This window comes from Helobdella robusta (assembly GCF_000326865.2).
Source record: "Helobdella robusta unplaced genomic scaffold HELROscaffold_1, whole genome shotgun sequence".
NCBI classification, from domain to species: Eukaryota; Metazoa; Annelida; class Clitellata; order Rhynchobdellida; family Glossiphoniidae; genus Helobdella; species Helobdella robusta.
This window is the reverse complement of record NW_008703570.1, coordinates 181634-198989: the sequence shown is the minus strand read 5'-3', so window position 1 is coordinate 198989 and position 17356 is coordinate 181634. Positions and strand designations below refer to the sequence as shown.

The 17356-nt window shown below is 31.8% G+C and overlaps 2 protein-coding genes across 2 annotated transcripts; one reads left to right on the top strand and one right to left on the bottom strand.

Annotated features, from left to right (window-relative positions):
* Positions 1–3667: 3667 nt before the first annotated feature.
* On the top strand, positions 3668–5275 carry HELRODRAFT_131165 (hypothetical protein; the record flags this gene model as incomplete). Its single annotated transcript, XM_009010428.1, has 1 exon — positions 3668–5275. A coding segment is annotated over one exon (1608 nt), but the record flags the coding sequence as incomplete, so codon positions are not given.
* Positions 5276–9581: 4306 nt separating this feature from the next.
* HELRODRAFT_62222 (hypothetical protein) lies at positions 9582–15612 on the bottom strand (the record flags this gene model as incomplete). Its single annotated transcript, XM_009010427.1, has 9 exons — positions 9582–10008; positions 11533–11672; positions 11815–11926; positions 12139–12305; positions 13313–13470; positions 13938–14023; positions 14351–14522; positions 14939–15013; positions 15540–15612. Coding segments are annotated over 9 exons (1410 nt in total), but the record flags the coding sequence as incomplete, so codon positions are not given.
* Positions 15613–17356: the final 1744 nt, after the last annotated feature.

Below are 17356 nucleotides of genomic sequence, written 5' to 3'. Positions count from 1 at the left end.
CAAATTATAGACATATATAAGAAAAGAAAGGGCACGAGCACTAGACCTTTCTAAAATAATCTCCGTTTAACTGGTTGTCATTATTTTCTTCATTACTTATATTCTATAGAATAATGGTTTAAATTTTTTTATTATTAATAGTAGTATTATTATTATAGTTAATTATTGTTATTTATGAATTTATTAAATTTGTGTTTTTTATAATTATAATTGTTATTACTGTTGTTGTTGTTGTTGTTGTTGCTGCTGCTGCTGTTGTTGTTGTTGTTTTTATGCAGTTGAAGAACACCTGTTTGGCAACGTGGCACCTACGTGACAATATTGCTCAGTTGGTTTTATGGTTACTGTTTGCTTGTTCGTTCGTTCACTCGCTCGTTCGTTCTATGTGTCTATCTTTCTTTCGTTCGTTTGTTTGTTGCACTTGATATTTTCATTGGTTGTCAATTTTCCAATATTTTTATTCTAATTAATTAATATTTACTTGTCACTATATTTTATTGGAATAATGTTTTATGCATAAAACCGAAAAACATATAAGCGAACAATTTTAAATTTCAGAAAAATCAATTTTTTAATTTTGGGTCAAATTAATAAAAAAAAATTCTAATTAATTTAAAAAATTGTTTTTTGAAGACATGGAATTGTGATTATTAAGAAGATAGAGCTGTTAATTTTAACCAATAATGAAATATTGAAACACTAAATAAATAAAATTAGAAGGCGTCAAACGTCTGGGTGTGTGTTGTGCTAAACAATTCATAGCTTTCAATCATTATTGAATCATGTTTAACTGATTGATGAGTGATTGAGTTGGTCGAGATCAAGACGCACGTTTCAATTTTTAAGCCATATAAAACATAATTTTTAAAACAGATGATATCTAAAAAATAAATTAATTGAAAAACGAAATTAACTTAAATGGGGTTTGGCTTTATTTCAATTTTTATAAACAATTAAAAATAACTAGAGAAGGTGATCTCGAAATAGCTAGATAAAATTAGTCACTCACCGCAATACAAATGAATAAATGAAATGAAGAAGACGTAGAATGAATAGTGAAAAGATGGAATCATCAGTAACAGTGGTCACAATGTTCTAGGGAACTTTAGGCCTCATACATCAAAACGTATATATAATTATATATAGGATATATATATATTATTTATTATTGCAAGTCAATTTGTACAGCACCAATTACCAAAAGATCTCAAAAGCGCTCCCTAAGAAATTAATGAACAAAAACATTAACATAAACGTTAATCAAACAAAAATAAGGACATTGTTAGATCTGCAAAAATGAGTGAGTCTTCAGATCCTTTTTAAACAAAATCAGATAGATTTGGTCTTCTTGAAAAAGCCGGCAGACTGTTCCAAGCCACAGGTCCAGCAACATCAATATTTTGTGATCCCATCTGTAAATTCGTTGCTGGCACAAACAGGAGATTCCTATCAATTGATCTCAAGTGTAAACCCAACACAAATGTTTTTCTAATGAACTTGAATGTCAAATATTATGGTACCAAATCATGTAATGACCGAAACATTAACACAGCAATTCTGAAAATTATCCTTTTCTTAATTTTTAGCCAGTGTAGCTTGTTTAAGATAGTAGCAACGTGATAAAACTAGATTTTTTGTGACAAGTTTTGCAGTTCGATTTTGATTTGATTAAAGTACCACTATTGACTTGTGCGGTAGTTTAAATCACAAACTGTTACAATAATCCAATCTAAATGTAATAAAAGCATGTACCAATGTATCCATGACAGATATGTTCAAATAGTGTCGAATCCTGTATAATCTTCTGAGATGTATCATATTTGCAATTGCTAGCGATTTAATATGATCTTTCTTTGAGAGCCTTCTATCCAACCATACACTCAAATATAAGGCTGTAGAAGCAAACGATACCTCACCGTCACCGACCTCAACCGAGTTTATACGTATAGATATAATGTTCCAAAAAATAATGAACATTGTAAATGTATCATAAGCCCGGTTTGTTGCTGGCTATCGATCGACAGATTGAATGATTGAATGAATGCATCAGTTGGTTTGTGTTCATTGTACTTGATCAATCAATCATTCATCCCTCATCACGTGATTTATTCCTTCCTTCCGCTAATGAGAAAGTTTTCATTAATTATTCAAACATATCGGAAAGCCCTCACACGGTATTATACATCGATCTTGCATATTATTTGGCTCCGTACATTCCTGATTTGTCACGTGATATAAATAACAACTGCCCCATCGGTTATATATTTCAGCGGCTGCTAAACATAGGTTAAATGTGTTCTGCGAAGGTTTTGAGAGTCGAATCGCAAAGTCAGCAGAGAGAGATGCGTCATCGTTGGCGGGCTGGCTGATTTGAAGTGACGAGTACCACCTCTTCCATGTTTGATGTCGTTCGAGGGACGTGGATGATTTAATTCAATTTGCAAATTTCCATGTTCGTACGTTATTTCATTTTTATTCAGAGCTCATGCAAACGTTCACAAGCCACACGTGCTTATGTATATAATACACATGTGTATTATTACATACATTAGAACAAACATATAATATATATTGTGTGTGTGTGTGTGTGTATGTGTGTGTGTGTGTGTGTGTGTACCTGTACATGCGTGTGTGTACAAAACTGTACATACATATATTTATATTTAATTAAATATACATACACACAACATACACACAAACATGCATCCACGCACAAACAAACGTACGCCTAACATTAACAAGACCGACGAGTAGATAAGCAGACTGGGAAATAATTTCAATGAGAGATTTGTCATAACATGTTGCGTTACGTGATTTGTTATAATGTTTCAGCAGGTTGTGCCAGCAGCATATGTTCGTGTTTTTTGTGCTCTCATTCCTATATAAATGTGGGACTTCAAGTTTATATACATGTAGCAATAAAGAGGTAGTTTTTTCATCATTATTCAAAACATTTTTTTAAAGTTTCAGAATATTTGAATTAAAAATTGACATAAATTTTTTTTTAATTTAAACTATAAAATTAAAATTTTTAATTTTTTGTAAGATTTCATTTGAAAAAATTGTTAAGAAGTTGAATAAAATGTTGCCAACGCAATTTTTAATATGTTTGAACTTTTTTCTGTTTACAATTCATTTGAGCGCCGGAGCTAGTTTGAACATTAGCATGAACGAGGAGACACCTGTAAATGAAAAGATATGCAACATAACGTACGAAGTTCTGAAGCAAAAAGATTTCATTCATTTATTAAATGTTCGAAGTTTTGTCTTTGATATTTTAAAATCAGATGATTATCAATATTTCGAATTAATTAAAGATGGAATTTTTATTAGAAAGAGGGTTGATTACGATGAAATTTGTCCTGAAAGAATTGAATGCTCGTTGTCCATCAACATTGCAATCATGCAACCAGTAGAATATTTTAAGGTTATTAATGTTAACTTTATTGTTCATGACATAAATGATCATTTTCCGATTTTTGAAAAAACGTCAATCGAGTTGGAAATATTGGAAAGTTGCGAAATTGAAAGTTCATTTTTGTTGCCTGACATCAAGGACCTAGATTCGGAATTTTCACAAAATTACGAAACTTTTTTAGAGGGAAGCGGTTCTAATTATTTTCATATAAAAAAGTTAGAAACTTCAAAAAACAAGTTAAAAACATCTTTGGTGTTGAAACAAAAGCTAGATCGAGAATTTCAGGATCGATTCGAATTATTTGCTCGAGTTATTGATAAAGATTTGTCAAACTCTAGTTCAACTTTACAAATACATATAAAGGTGCTTGACGCTAATGACAACAATCCTGTTTTTGAAAAATCCTTCTATATTTTTGATCTATTTATGCCAAGAGAATCTAAAATAACATTAGGTAGCGTTAAAGCAACCGATATGGACCTTGGTAAAAATGGCCAAGTTGTTTATCAGATAGTTTCTATAAATAAATACCATGCACAATTTATGACTGTTGACAAAACGTCAGGATTGCTGGAACTTTTCGTCACCGATTGGTGTAAATTTCCATCTTCACATGTTCGTTTGAATGTTTCTGCAACTGATGGAGGGATGGAGCCGTTACAGGATTTAGCGATTGTCAACATAAACATCACAAAATTTAACTGTTACGAACCAGAAATTAAAATCGGAGACACGTCAGTAAAAGGAGTTATTAAAATCTCTCCAGGCATTGAAGCCAACGGTTTCATTTCCTTTATAAACGTTTACGATGAAGACGGTGATGACGTCAGTTGTTCGGTCGATTCAAAATATTTAAACTTGTTGTCCGTCTACAAAAATATATTCAAGTTGATTCTTATGATCGATGCTGTGAATATTTATGAAGATGAAATTTTCTTCAATATTTTATGTTTTGATAATGGCAAGCCATCAATGAATGCGTCAAAAAATTTTACGATTGTTTTTGACAGTCAAAATTATAACGCTCCGGTTTTTCTTTCAGAAGATTATAACTTCTACGTACAAGAAAACAACGATACTCCAGTTTTTATTGGGTCAGTCAGAGCTTTAGACATCGACAGAGGAAAAAATGGTGAAATTGAGTATTTTTTACTTAATGAAAATAACATCTTGTCAGTGGGCAAAGATTCAGGAGATTTGTTTCTTTTGAAATCTCTTGACTACGAAGTTAATCAACTTTTTGAATTCTTAGTTATTGCTTGCGACCGAGGTGAACCAAATCTCACGTCAAATGTCTCGGTTTTCGTAAATGTCGTCAACACAAATGACCGTGCTCCAATGTTCGATAGACAAATTAGTAAAATGTCAGTTTACGAAAACTCACCAAAGCACACATTTGTAGGTCATTTGTCGATACATAACGACGATTTAAAACCTTTTGATGAAGTTTTTTTTGTTGTTGACAACGAATCGTCAACGTTGTTTAACAAACATTTTTATCTTGACAATGTTACTAGAAGCATAACAACAAAACTGATGATTGACAGAGAAACAATTTCGTCATTTGTTTTTAAAATTTCTGTATACGATGCCCACACCAATGTTTCTATTTCATCAACTGAGCTGTTTATTACAATTTTAGATGTTAATGATAACGTTCCAATCATTTTGAAGCCAGATTCGACAAGTGCTGTTCTAGAAATTTCAAAATTTCTTCCTCCGGCTTCTATGGTCACGCAGATAGTTGCTGTGGACCACGATTCATCAATGAACGGGCAGATCCTTTACCTGTTGAACCACACGTCCAAATACTCTTCTATGTTTAGTTTAAATAACCAAACAGGAGAACTTTATTTGATAAATTATTTTCCTCCAACAATCGCAGATCAGTTCATTAATCTAGAATGTTTAATATCCGATAAAGGACAACCACCTCTTTCGACACGATTAACGATAAATTTGATATTAACCAGTTCTCGGAAGTCTTCAGCCAATGTTTTTACAAGATCATTATATGGCAAACAATCGTCACATACAATTTTAATTATAGTTTTTGTCACCTGCCTTTTACTCATTTTAGCGTTGAGTCTCTCCATTGTGTCAGTCATGGTGTGTAAGCACAAAATGGCGAAAGCGAATAATTCCACAAATTCAACTAATGCGCGATCAAACCCAAAACATCTAACGCACGATCAAAACTATTCAAAGTGTTTGCAAATTTCGCATGTTGATGGAGATGAGCCAGAGACTTCCAACTTTTGTGGGGCATGTGGAATTATTAAAGCACATCTTGACCTTGACCTAAACGAAAACACCACATCCAACAAAAAGAGCTGTATTAATGACGAGTATTATTATCCAACTAAACTTTTAAGAAAACCTTCCAATGCGGACAATGTCACTTCGTCAAATTGCTCCCTCATTTATTGAAATTTATTTTTGTGTTTTTGCAAATTAATTAAAAACTGAAAATTTGAAATTGTTTACATGTATGTGAAGTGAAGCGTATGTTTTGCTAAAAGTTTGATATTTCAAACTACTTTTAACACGCATTCATTTCACATTGAAATAACTGAAACAGAGTATGAATAATTAGTGGGCATAATATTTATTCTTGTTTTTTTGTAACCTTTTTGAAAATATCATCAATTTAACACTTTTTGGTAACAGTGTGTAAAAAAATAGATTAAAACATAATTATAGAGTTAATTATATATATATATATATATATATATATATATATATATATATGTATGTGTTTATATATATATATATATATTATTTAATTTTTTTTATTCATTTACACATTTTATTAACCACAAATATATATATATATATATATATATATATATATATATATATATATATATATATATATCATATATATATATATAATAATAAAATAAAAGCTTGTAATGTTAGTTTGGGTTTATTGAATGAGAGATCGATTATTTTGAAGACTGATGTAGTTCAGGAATTAATTCAAGAGGGATTTAACATTTTTGTCTTAGTAGATAATATTTCTGTTAAATTTTCAATGCCACCTAGTTATGAACCTTTTCTAAGATTACATGATCCAATTCCATGGTGGAGTAATTGTTTATTTCTGGACTTTAACATGGAGCTGGCATGACCAACAGACGTCTTTTACCGTACATATGCCGATAGATTAAAGTTAGTTAAATGAAATATTTGCTAAAAACAAACACTGTTATAGGATGCTGAATGTAGTTTTAAAGAGGTGTTGATGCGGCCTTGTTTTCAACGTCATCGTCATCATCGTATTTCATGATTATATGAAAACAAAATTTTTTAAAACCTTTTGTTCGTAAAATATTAGCATATTCAAATCAACAGTTTGCCCTATTTAAAATTTTAAAAATCTGTAAAATCAGTTTAGTGAAATTTTGATACAAATTTCCGAAAACTTACCGTTAAATGTAAATAAATTGAAGGTTTAAAACTAGTTACGCATTATGTGCCAAACAAACATTGAGTTAAATGGCACAGTAAGCAATTCAGCAAACAGCAACTCACTGACGTATAATCGTAGAACGAATAAACACGTTTAAATGCAAATTTATCCTCTACTTTAACAACAACAAATTTAGTTTGTTTGATAAAACAATGTTACTGATTAGAAATAACGTTTTACAATGAATTTGAAAAAAATAGTTTTATAAGTTATGCAGTGCGTTTGTTTGTTCGTTCGTTCGTTTTTGTTGGTTCATTTTTTTCTGTTGTTCGTTCGTTCTTCCTTCGTTCCTTCCTTTGTTTATTTTTCCTTTAATGGCACATGAGCTCCCACTCATATGCCATGATGTTCCACAATTACATATTTGAAAATTTTGTATGATCTATTTTTCACTCCTGATCTTTTAATTTGGCTTCATTACAATCTGCGTTTAGGAATCTTCATTAAAAGTTTGCTTCTTTCCACATTCGCATTTCACTATTCGTTTTGTAAAGCCGAGTTTTAGTTAGTTCCAGCATTTTTTAAATCAGCAACTTACTGGTCACATACCATCTGCATCTCACCAGCTTTAGCAAAAATATGCAAGTTTTTTTTTTAAAGGATAGATTTTTGGCGTTCAAACTCACTGTTAATTTGTTTGTTCATCTCATCTTGCACAGTTATAAAGTTTTAATGTGTTATTTCAACAAATCCAATTACGTCGTCATCGCTGCATTGTTCGTCCACTCTTTTTGCACATTTTCTTTCATATCAAATACATTTACTTGAGCGAATGACATGAATTCGTTTTAATTTTTTTACAAATTGAATCTAAAGTTTCTCTTAATGAATTGAATTATTCAATAGTTCAATTATTCAGCTAAAAATGTATAAACTGTACGTTGTTGTTAGCGAGTAAAATGGCGGGATAGACAAAATTCAATATCTTCACATTAGTTAATCAAATGGCATGTTTGTCTTCTGTGGTCCTTTGCGCCGATGTTCACAAAGTGGAATTCCTATAGAATCAATGAAAATTTTATTTTTTGGTTTATGGATTGAAGCATTTTTAGAAATTTATAAAATAAAAATCGAGAAAATATTTTCCCTTTAACTCAAACTGGAGACATGCATCCATTGCCCTTTTCCGTAGATGCCCTCTGGCTTATTCTAAATAAAAAAACATAACTTTGGTTCATATTTTTGTAAATTTTGACGTTCGTTACTAACAATACTAATGTTGTAACTTCAATGATTTCTATATTTCCAACACCAGTGTTGTAGCTTCCAACGATCGTCATCTATTTTCCCTAGGTTCAACACAACTGCTTCAAACACAAAATTTATTGAACGTGTATTTGAATGCCAACAGAAATAGAAACATTAAACTTATTCAAGTGAATCACCAATTACAATTACAACTTCGCTTCAAACCTTCTTTAGAAACCTCTCTATCCACAAATCCTCACATAGCCTCTACAGTAGATTTTTAGCATAGAATCGATATCTCTTTACAATCCTCTTTGGTTTACAATCCAAAAATTAAAAATAATGCAAAGATAACAATAATTAGGATGACAAATAGTATAGCGCAATTTGATCATTCCAGCGGTTACAACAATATGTTCAGCTAACTAAAACGACCTTATGAAAATGGTATCAATGCCTTTGAAGTAATTTATGGTGGAATGTTTATGAATATTTTAAGTCCTATCAGATTGGGTGAAGTTGGTTGAACAGCAAAAAAAAAATAAGATAACTCAATGAAAATTTGAAATTACAGCAAATCGCTAAAACCTTTTATTTAGTCAGATTTAGCAGGAGATAATAAAAACAAGATTTCAAACCATTTACATTAACGAAATTTAACAAAATTTCATAAGCAGAAGTAGTTGAATAAAAAGTTAGATCGTATTTTAAGTAAGATCGGATTTGAAGTATAGAATAATGAACTAAATTATGTTAATTTAGTTGAATTTGATTGAGAATTTGTTAACACATTGCGACTTAAAATCCACCGATGACTTATAATATTGAAAATAACGATCTACATTATATAACTTTAACATTAAAAACTCTATTGTTGTCACCGCATTTGATGGTTTATCTCTAAAAAGTTTGAAGAAAAAATTGACAAATCGATTGCAAAAAAATTATTTTAAAAACTAACAAATAAAACCATTACAACTGCAACATTTAGTAATTGTAACGAATTCACGTTATGAAATATCAAGTAATCTATGATAAACATTTCAATCTGACATTATAATTATTATTACAAACAATCTACGCATCAAATCTCATTCACATTATAACCAGCACATTAAAAAATTTATGTGAATTTAAGCCAATATGAAACATTTCAAAAAGCAGTTTTTGACGTAATACGAAATGCAGTTACAATGCCAAAAAATTCGGCTTGCAAAAGTTGATTCAAAATGGTGCGTCTTTATCCTCATCATTTTGCAAGGATTTTTGTACAGCTTCGGACGATATTTGTTGTCAGACTATTAAACATATTTAATGCTGATTGTTAAACATCAGTTGTCTGAGTTCTGTTAAACAGATCAACACGCCTAGCATAAAATAAAAGTTACAAAATTATAAACAGTTGAAAACAAATCGTACATCACATGAGTTTTTGGAAATCAGCAAGTTGAAAAATTGATTACTATCAATATAATCGAAATGAGTGTGAATGATATTTGTTCAAAACGCAGAATTATTGATTTGATTTTGGGAGTTCCTAAAGGGCGGGGGAGGGTGGTAGAGGTCGTTCTGCTGGTAGGATGAAACAAACGCCTCCACCTGTGGAGTCTTTGTATAAGTGACGATTCTCATGTTTTCTGGCTGAATTATACGTATCGTAATTTTAACTGAAGTTATATGAAAATGTTTTTCTAAACAAATAGCAATCACCTCAAAACGTATTTGTTTCAGTTGATCAAGAGTTGATTCAATCTGTCTGTTGTGTCCCTCCAGATATTGAATCCTCGCCTCCAATCTGTTCTTGTGCTGTCTCAGGAAGTCCTCCTTGTTTAGAACCTCACTTCCAGTGTCCACCGACAATTCTCTGCAGAACAAACTTGGCTCACTGCGCACCAATTTCAACTGGTTGTACTCTTCTTGGAGAATTCTTTAAAAAAATGGTTTACGCAACTATATTCTTTTCAAAATTAATTATTTATTTTTATAATAATGTGACAATGATTTAAAATGTGAAAACTCAAAATTGTAAAAAATGAAATCACAAAAATTATTTTTTTTTCTTTATTTAAAAATGAAGGTCAAACAAAAGAGAAGTTTGAAAATTTTTTTACTGACTGATTTTCATGCTCTAGATCATGAATAAGTTCTTCTACAGGAATCCTCCTACCTTCTCCAACTCCATTATCATCTAAAGAAATTCCAACTGGTGTCTAAAAGAACACGATAAAAAAAAACACGTATAAACACTTGGAAAAATGTTTAAATTAAACAAGACGTTGATATTTATCAAAGTGACAAATTTATTCAGCAACAAATGACAAATAATTTTATTTCATTGAATCAAATTGAGACCTCATTTCCATGCAAGTTTTGACAATATTTGGCAATTAGGCTGTGCTCTTCTGATCTGAATTAATTATGTCAAACAATTCTTTTCAACGTAAACAAAATATTTCAAATTTGGATTATGAATACATTTTATTAAATCATATGTAACGAGTGTGATAATTTATCATTGTTGCCATATAATAAAAAACTATAGCCAGGAATTTGTTTGGTTTTCTTTGCTCCTATGTTTTTAAAATGGAGCTGACACTAAAAAGTGTTTCCACTCTTTACTGAATTATTTGAATTATTAATAATAATTTAATTAATAATTAATAATAGCTATTTAATCCATCTGATAAGCTATCATACACAAGGCTTTGTCCTAACATAATAGTATTATTTTCTATCACGTAGTTTAAACACCAACTGAACGTTAAAACCTATAATCATCAGTTTTAGTCCGAATTTTGAGGTACAGTTTTTGGAATTCTTATTAAGTAATAGGTGCTATATCAGACTTGTTGATGTTGTACAAGTCCACTTAACAAATACGTTAGGTTGGTGCCAATATTTTAAGAAAACTGAAAAAATGAACAAGTAAATTGGTGACCATTATAATTAGAATTTCATAGTTACAGTTCACATGCAATTCTAAATAATATAGAACTTTAAATATTGTTATAATCGTTGATACAGTTAAGAATACCATACAATTATAAGTACTTAAAAACAAAATCATAAATAATAAACGGATAGCCAACTCACTGATATACAGGCACCAGTGAAAATTTTGAATATTTGTTCGTAGTTGAAGTGGATCTGCATTTGTCAATGTCTTTGTTTGGTTTGTTGTTCTGGTTCATATTAACGCCGCTGTCTTTGTTTGTATTGCTTATATTTGTTCTCACTGTGTGATGGTCGTATGTGTGAGAATTGTTTAAAGTTTTCTGGTCTGCAGTTTTGTCTATGCTGTTGGTTTTACCTGCGAAATATTTCATTTGGGGCGATGTGGATTGGGACCTGAATTGGAAAAACGTGTCAACTCTATGACGTCTATTAATTTTTTGATTTTTGTTTTACTCAAGGGCCGTGAAAATATATGATTAGAAGCGGTTAAGTTGACCTATCAATGGTGTTTGTTTCACTTGAGGATGGCTGCACAGGTAGGTAGCCAAGTCTCGGGTGCTTCTTGAAATACTGCTTCGATCGGAACTTGTTTTTCAGCACAACCTTCAAGTCTCTCATTTCGTCTCCAGATGTCGCCTGTGAAGATTTCTCAATTCGTAAACTCATATTCTATTTAGTGAATATTGAACATTTATCAGATTGTTTAGTTCTGTATATGCATTTAATTCTAGTTTTCTAATTTATATAAAACCTAACGATATAAATTGAAAACCACCACCTCGCTGCTGTACTCCTGCATAGGATGATTCAGTTTGTGGTTTTTTGTGGTACTGCCCGCAAAGAAGCAGTTCTGACACATGTCGAAGTTGAAACATTTCAAACAACGGTATCTGAAGCAATTAATTTGCTCCACGTTTATAAATAACTAAAAAAAAAATTAAATTGATGAAATATATAAAATTATATTAATAAATTTCCAAAATAATAAGCATGTTTAGCTAAATACGCATTCCATCGTAATAAAATTAAAACATTTTTATGAATTTAGAGTTTCTTTTAGCTCAAGAGCAATGAATTTGACAGCATTCAATCAAGGTTGAACCTTATTCCAGAGATGGGCATGATTTTGCAAATGACACATCTGACTTGATGCAAGGATCTTTCGGCGGCACACAGCCTATGCATGACATGTAACCACACGATGGACTGCGGCTCCATGCGAGTCCACTCTAGGAACTGGTCACAATCTATCATGTCGTCACACATTGCCTGTCAAGTTGAGGAAATAATTTACTTACGTTGTTTATCTTAGTCAAATGTTTAGCATCTTCTATATTTTATGTAACGAACTTCTTAAAATAAGTTTATTCTACGGAAGTCATAGCAGTTGCAACATTTTGCGTAATTATTTCAGCTACTCATTAGTTTACTTTGCTGTAACCAAGGTTTCATTCTCAATTCGAAATGAGCGAATATTATTTGATTTTGCTAAAATATCTCACTAAATATTCACAATCAAATCATAAACTATTATCTGATTAGTAAACGATTATTTATGCCGACGGTGAATCGTCGATGTGTTTCATCATCGTCTGGTTGATTGGGATCGTGAACCTTTTAAATTTTGAATTTATTGTAACACACACGAGTTATTTCACGAACAACGTCTAACTGACTAACTCCCTTCACCTTCTATTTCAGATGATGCATGAAATGTACACAAAAATTTTTTTAATTTCGGTGTTTTGCAATTATTTTGTTTTGTGATTTATTTAGAAATAAATTCAAGGTAACAATTACTAATCTGATTATATTTTCATACAAAAATGATGTATAAACAAATTAATTTCAATTTGCATTATGACTACTAAATAACATATTGGAGTAGTAACCATTTTCTTAACTCCAGCGATCAAAAAGTAACAAAATTAAGAAACAAGTGAATAGTAGAAATGCTCTTCAGCGTTGTACCTCGTTCGTACCAACAAAACTAACCCATATACCAAATGCTTACGTTCTGCGGCACCAACACACATTTTTTCTAGTTTAATTAAATCTTTTTCTCTTGCTAGAACCATATTAATGGTGTTTGTAATCTATCTAATTTTGAAAAAACTATAATGAACATCAATGGATTTATTCTTGAAATAAGCATAAATGCATACGTTACGTTCAAGTCATCGTCGTCATTACCAGTGTGATTACTATCGAATATATAGGATGTTAAAAATGAAGTTATTAGAGAGGCAATTTATTGATAGAAAAAATTTGTTAACCCTTTCGAAGCAGCTCTTGACACTGGGCTGCACGTTGAGACCTCCGAACGAATAATCCTCTCCCAGTTGCTGAGGGACCTTCATCAATTCTATCAGCAAACTGGACAGCTGGGTCGAACTCATTAGCGCCCGTTCATCGCACACCAACTCGAACAGTTCTTCAAATTTTTTTAAATTAATTCAATCATTCGCTTGAAAAATTTCATGACAAATTTTAATTTAAGTTCGACTAATGAGAAGAGCTTTCAATCTTTTCAGACGTGTTTCAGTGTTCGATTGAAGTGTTTTAAGACAGTTAGAAGATTTTTTTTTACTTTTATACTTGCGGTTTCTTAAAATATAAGAAAAATTGTACCAAAATTTCAATAGTTTGTTTTTTCATGTTCTTTAGTCATTATAAAGGAGATTCTAAACTGAAATAACCAAGTTAAAGATAATACTGTTGACCAGAGATTTAGTGAAGTTTCTCAGAGCAGTTTTCAAACAAAATCTCAAATCTTCCACGAGTTCAAAGTTGTGCAGATCTAATAATTAATACATCAGAAATAAATCCAGTTATGCAAGTGAATTGATGTCAAAATGGTAAAAATGTTAAGCGAAACTAATGAGCAGAGCAGCAACAAACTTTTGAACTTCTCTTCAAGAGATGCGTTGCTTAACAGCATAAGGGCTACCTTGATGGACAACAAATTGAAATGACCAGTTCTATGGCTGTAAGTATTTAATAATTTGAAAAATCATCAAATATAACAATAATTAAAAAATGTTATTCAACCTAACACCTTATAAATGAAATTTATTGCGAGAACACTGCAAATTCTATTAGGCTGCAGTTTTTGCATCAACTAAGTACGCAAAATTTTCAGCTTTCCACATTGTTCATTGTAAAAATATTAGTTGAGTATTTTGAGTAACAGAATTTTGCCGATAAATTAATATCAAGTTTTTTGTGTTTCGTCAAAACCAAGTTTCCAAAATATATTAGCATTAGTACTGGATTATCATTACTGAAAGCAGTAATATCAATGACATAGTTACATATCGTAAACGTTGAAGAGCCAGTTGAGGGTGAGGTCGAAGGTGGGTGCGTCTGCAGGGTAGAGGTCTAACAACCAGGTCACCACGTCACTGACCCCAACCGTCGCATCACGTGACTGTGGAGCCGACGATATGAGGTATTCGTGGACCGTTTTCAGTGAGGTTGATGATACTGCGGGAGTGTGCGGTGGTGTGGTGGGTGGTGGGGTGTGGTGGAGTGTGGTGGGGTGGGCTGGATTGTAGGGTAGTGGGATGGGCTGGATTGTAGGGTGGTGGGATGAACTACGTGGGAAATAATTTGTGAGGAATGAAATGTTGGTAGGTAGATTTTTACTTGGTCCAATAAACGAAAATTTATTTTGTAGGTGGCACAATATATGGTTGGATAAATGAATGGATGGATGGATGGATGGATGGATGGATGTATGGATGGATGGATGGGTTGATGGATGGATGAGTGCATAAACAAAATTTTGCTTTAAAATTATAAAAATAATTTAAAACAAAAGAAATAATCGCCACAAACAAACAAGATAATTATATAAATTTTTTAAAATTTTTCCAATGAAATTTTGTTAAATGTCCAACATTTGAGCCTGAACTGGAGCATCCTGAGTTTCATGGCCGTCCTGTAGGCTGAAAATCTCACGGCATTCAACGTACCTGGTTTAAATAAAGCGGTGCCAATCATAAACTCCAAATTAAACTGAGTATCAAGGCACATTTTAGCCCATCCCTTACCAAATTAATTACGATCGCCAAAATATTGCACAAGTCAAATATTGCCCAACTGTAGCAAGGTTAAGTGTTAGAGTGTAATAAATTCGGTTCTGCTTCTACAATTTCAGTGTAATAGAACTCTAAGTTATATTCAAATGTAGGCAAAAAAATGTGAGTGATGAAGCATGGATTTTTTCATTGAAAAAAGTTATTTATTATTACTGTATGTTGGTCTTGTGTCCTGAATTTTAAATTTCATTTCGTTATTAAATTATTAGAGTTAACTTTCGAGCATGAAGTTCAAACATTAAAAAATCGAAATAATGTGTACCATTGCTGTTTTGATGGCCACGATAATGAGAGATAATTTTAAAATACTGTCCAGATGATTACGCGATTATGTTTAATGAAAAAAAAAGGTTAACTGTACGTACAAAAAATTGAGTGAAAATGAGGAGAGAGGACTTACTGAGGTCGTGAAGGAGGTTCGTCATTTCGGGGTGGTCCCAGTGGGTCGATTCGGATTTATGGCTGGTGATATGGAGTTGTGAGTAAAAATTATTTAAAGAATTCTGTCACTGTGATATTTATGGCTATAAATATCTACACTAACACACGAGCGCTCGTCTTCACTCACAAACAACTTTCGAAATATTCTTAATAAAAAAAAGAATCTATTTTATTACGAATAAAACAAAATTAAATAATTTATTTTTTCAAATGAATGTTGATAAAAAATTGTGATGTAAGGAGCCAACTTGATATAGTAAGGCACGTTGTTGGCTGTCAATGCTCTCTCCCAAGACGCTTGCACGGGCACTGCAAATCAAACAACATGGTCACGTTCAACTCTCAGCCAACTCATGCATTATTCTCATCATTATGCATTATACAGCTGTTCATGCAACAGCAATTCATGCAATGACAGTTATTAAAAAAGTTTTAAAAATTTGTATTTCAGGAAAATAATTAGAATGGCAATAATCTTACTACAAAATTTTCTTATGCAACCGTATTAAATAATCAATTTTTACAAACTAGACTTCAGTAAAACAAAAAAAAAAGATCGTATCTCGAATTAACAAAACGATGATTCACTAACTGCTGAGAAAAATTTTGAGACTTTGATCCTTCATTTTCAAAATATCAGTCAGCTGTTTCATTCTATGCTCAATTGAGCTCAGTAGTTCTTTCCATCTAAAAATTTGTTAAAGTTTACTTGAAAAATTGAACTATTTTTTTAAAATATTTCAATAACTTGTTTTGTGTAAAATATTTTAAAATTTAATTGCTTTTTTAACTTCAAATTTGATCCATCGCCGGTAGTACGTTCAATCTCTCACTCCTTACTTTCCATCAACCATGCACATCAACTTTAAAATTCATCAGACCTCCCACCTCCTGTTGTTCTCCTCCATCTTGGAGACGTATTTGTGGGAGAGGACGATGCCTGTATCCTGTAGCTGGTTTGCCTGCGTGTTGCATCCGTCCAGCAGGGACTTTAACGAAGTCACACTTTGGTGGTAGGTCTGAAAGTGTCAGCGGAAGCATCAATTTGTTTCATATGCACGAAAGAATATTCAGGTAGCTGCGTTGGAAGCGTGGATATCTTGTTTGAATGTTTTATGCATGAAGTTCGCAGCTGGCACCTTATGAATATATTATATGTTGCCGACCTAGTTGTAGCATTGATGAATTTATGCTAAAATTTACGTTAGCTGTGAATTAGTCCTGCACAAACATGCACGTGGTTTTGTTTTCTAATGTCTAGGTCTTATAATAGATTGTTATTATTTTTGTTGGTTTATTTAATCTGATAATTTAATGAGCACTGGGTATGTCATGTTTGCGCGCATAACAATGCGACAAACGTAAATAAGAGTGTCTGAGCTTTTAATTGCAATCATTCATTCAATCAACCACAGCAGCAACTTTGACCTTCGCCCTTTTCAGTTCACTGATCAGATTATCACATCCTAATTTCTCGACCGGCAACCAAAAAATATTCTCCGTTGCTTCTTTCAGACTGACGCTCACTTCATCCAAGAGTTTTTGCAAGATGTGCAGTTTCTATGTTAATGTTTTTTTTATTTACTAATAACAATCAATGATTTTGCAAAACTAAATTTTTCAATTTTATATGCTGGTAAAATTTGATGGAGATGAGTTAATTTTGTGTCATTGACTTATATAAATGAGAAACTTGAATTGAAAGCTTTTTTATAAAATGTAGATAAAAGAGAACAAAACGATATTATAAAGAAACTTTTGTATAAATTTATCAAA